Consider the following 1718-nt stretch of genomic DNA (forward strand, 5'->3'; position numbering starts at 1 on the left):
TGAATGCAAACTAAAAAGACACTGCTAAATATTTAGTCCGATTATTGTGTTACATTGATTTATGATCATATTCTAGCTTTTATGAATGTGTGTTTTATTATTTTGCTGTGATGAATTGATTGAACTGATCAATATTTGCCATAATGTTAGCCTATATTTAAGTGAATGTATTACGTAGCCTAGGCCTACTAAATTGAAAAAAAAATCGAACCTTTTGATCAAGGTGCTTTAAAAAAAAAAGTAATTTTAATAAAATATTTAACAGGGCAGATTAAAATAGCAGCACTATTTTACACCAAAATACCATAGACGTGTGTCTGTAGCTTCCGTTTTGGTGCTTTTAATTTGAAATGCCGAAGGAAATTGAATGGACCTTTACGTAGGGAAACATAAGTTAGCTTCAGTCAAAGGAGGCAGGTGAGAATGGATCCAACCAGTGCGAAAAGTAAGTAGGCTAAGTGCATTGCTAAAAAGTGGTGACAGTTACTAATAAAGATACCATAACACTTTGATGGTGTAACAGTTAAATTTATTCACGGAAACAACTTTGTTGTTAGTGTATTTCCTCTCGTCCAAGCTGCGTCACCGACATGTGCTCAGGTGCGTAGTGGTTGTACAGTCCAACGTTGGGTGTAAAATGTCCCCACAAAGCCTGTTTTTATGATAACAGCAGGGCCTTAAACCAGGCAGTTCTTAACAACATACAGCGCAAAGCGCTTTCTTTTCGGCCGTAACATTGTACTCTGGTCAAATGAATATGGGCTGCCCCCTTTATAACGACCTCATCCACATTGTTGAAACTATTTAAAGCCATTTAGAGCAATGGCGCTGCCAAACTTTTATTAACAGTAGCCTAGGATTTCTGTAGCCTAGTCTGAGACAACAGATATCCTGAACCCAATTTTATTCAGTTGTGTTCCACTCAACATCGCAGTTTTCGGACAAAAAGACACGTTCTGAGATCGATAATGTTGTCAGAAACCTTTAGTAATAGTCGGAGTCTGTTGGTAGGAAAAAAAAACAACACTTTTTTAAGACTGCATTCTTCCCCTTATTAGGTTACATTGAATCTATGTCCGCATTTTTAAAAGTTTAATATTTAAAAAGTAAAAATAGCAGAACAAAAGTTGAAGTCCCATCATGTGCTGAAAAAGCTAAATATATTGAAATTTGAAGGGTTTTTCTAACAGCAAGTATGCTGAGGTTGTTAAAGACCAAAAATGTATGGAAGAAGATGCAGAACAATAATGGAAGAATAATAATAAAGAAAAGAATAGCAATACTGTAAATGCTGTTGATTCCCAAAATGACTAAACTTAATTTAATGCCATTTGAAACATTTCCCTGCAGAATAAAAATGGCTCCACGGATCAGCCCCCTTAAGGATGCCACTCACTATGTTCTTTCGAAGTCTGACAAGACATCCAAATTAGAAGTGAAGTACATCAATGCAGTTAAAGGTAAGATGGTGTTTGATGTGATTCATCAGATAATATTTATAATGTATACAAACAATATTTGCTGAACATATAATGAAGAATGTCAGGATGAATTTATTCTCAACTTAATCATTTTCATAAATACAATGTAAAAGTGCTGCGAGGTAAAGCGATGTTGGGTGACGTCACTTCTTGTTGACGTTCAAAGTATTAGGCTCGTTGGAGATGAACTGCACCTCGTCTGTAAAGTGGACGAGAGCAGGCAGCAGCGGGGGGGGG

General features: G+C 36.3%; 1 protein-coding gene across 1 annotated transcript in view; it reads left to right on the forward strand.

Moving 5' to 3' along the window:
- Positions 1 to 1357: 1357 nt before the first annotated feature.
- Positions 1358 to 1718, forward strand: part of LOC117940973 (N-lysine methyltransferase KMT5A-like) — a 1612-nt gene continuing 1251 nt past the window's right edge. Inside the window, exon 1 of the mRNA XM_034866080.1 lies at positions 1358 to 1460. Coding sequence (XP_034721971.1) covers positions 1358 to 1460 — 103 coding nt within the window. The remainder of the gene's footprint in view (positions 1461 to 1718) is intronic.

This window comes from Etheostoma cragini, unplaced genomic scaffold (assembly GCF_013103735.1).
Source record: "Etheostoma cragini isolate CJK2018 unplaced genomic scaffold, CSU_Ecrag_1.0 ScbMSFa_3893, whole genome shotgun sequence".
NCBI lineage: Eukaryota > Metazoa > Chordata > Actinopteri > Perciformes > Percidae > Etheostoma > Etheostoma cragini.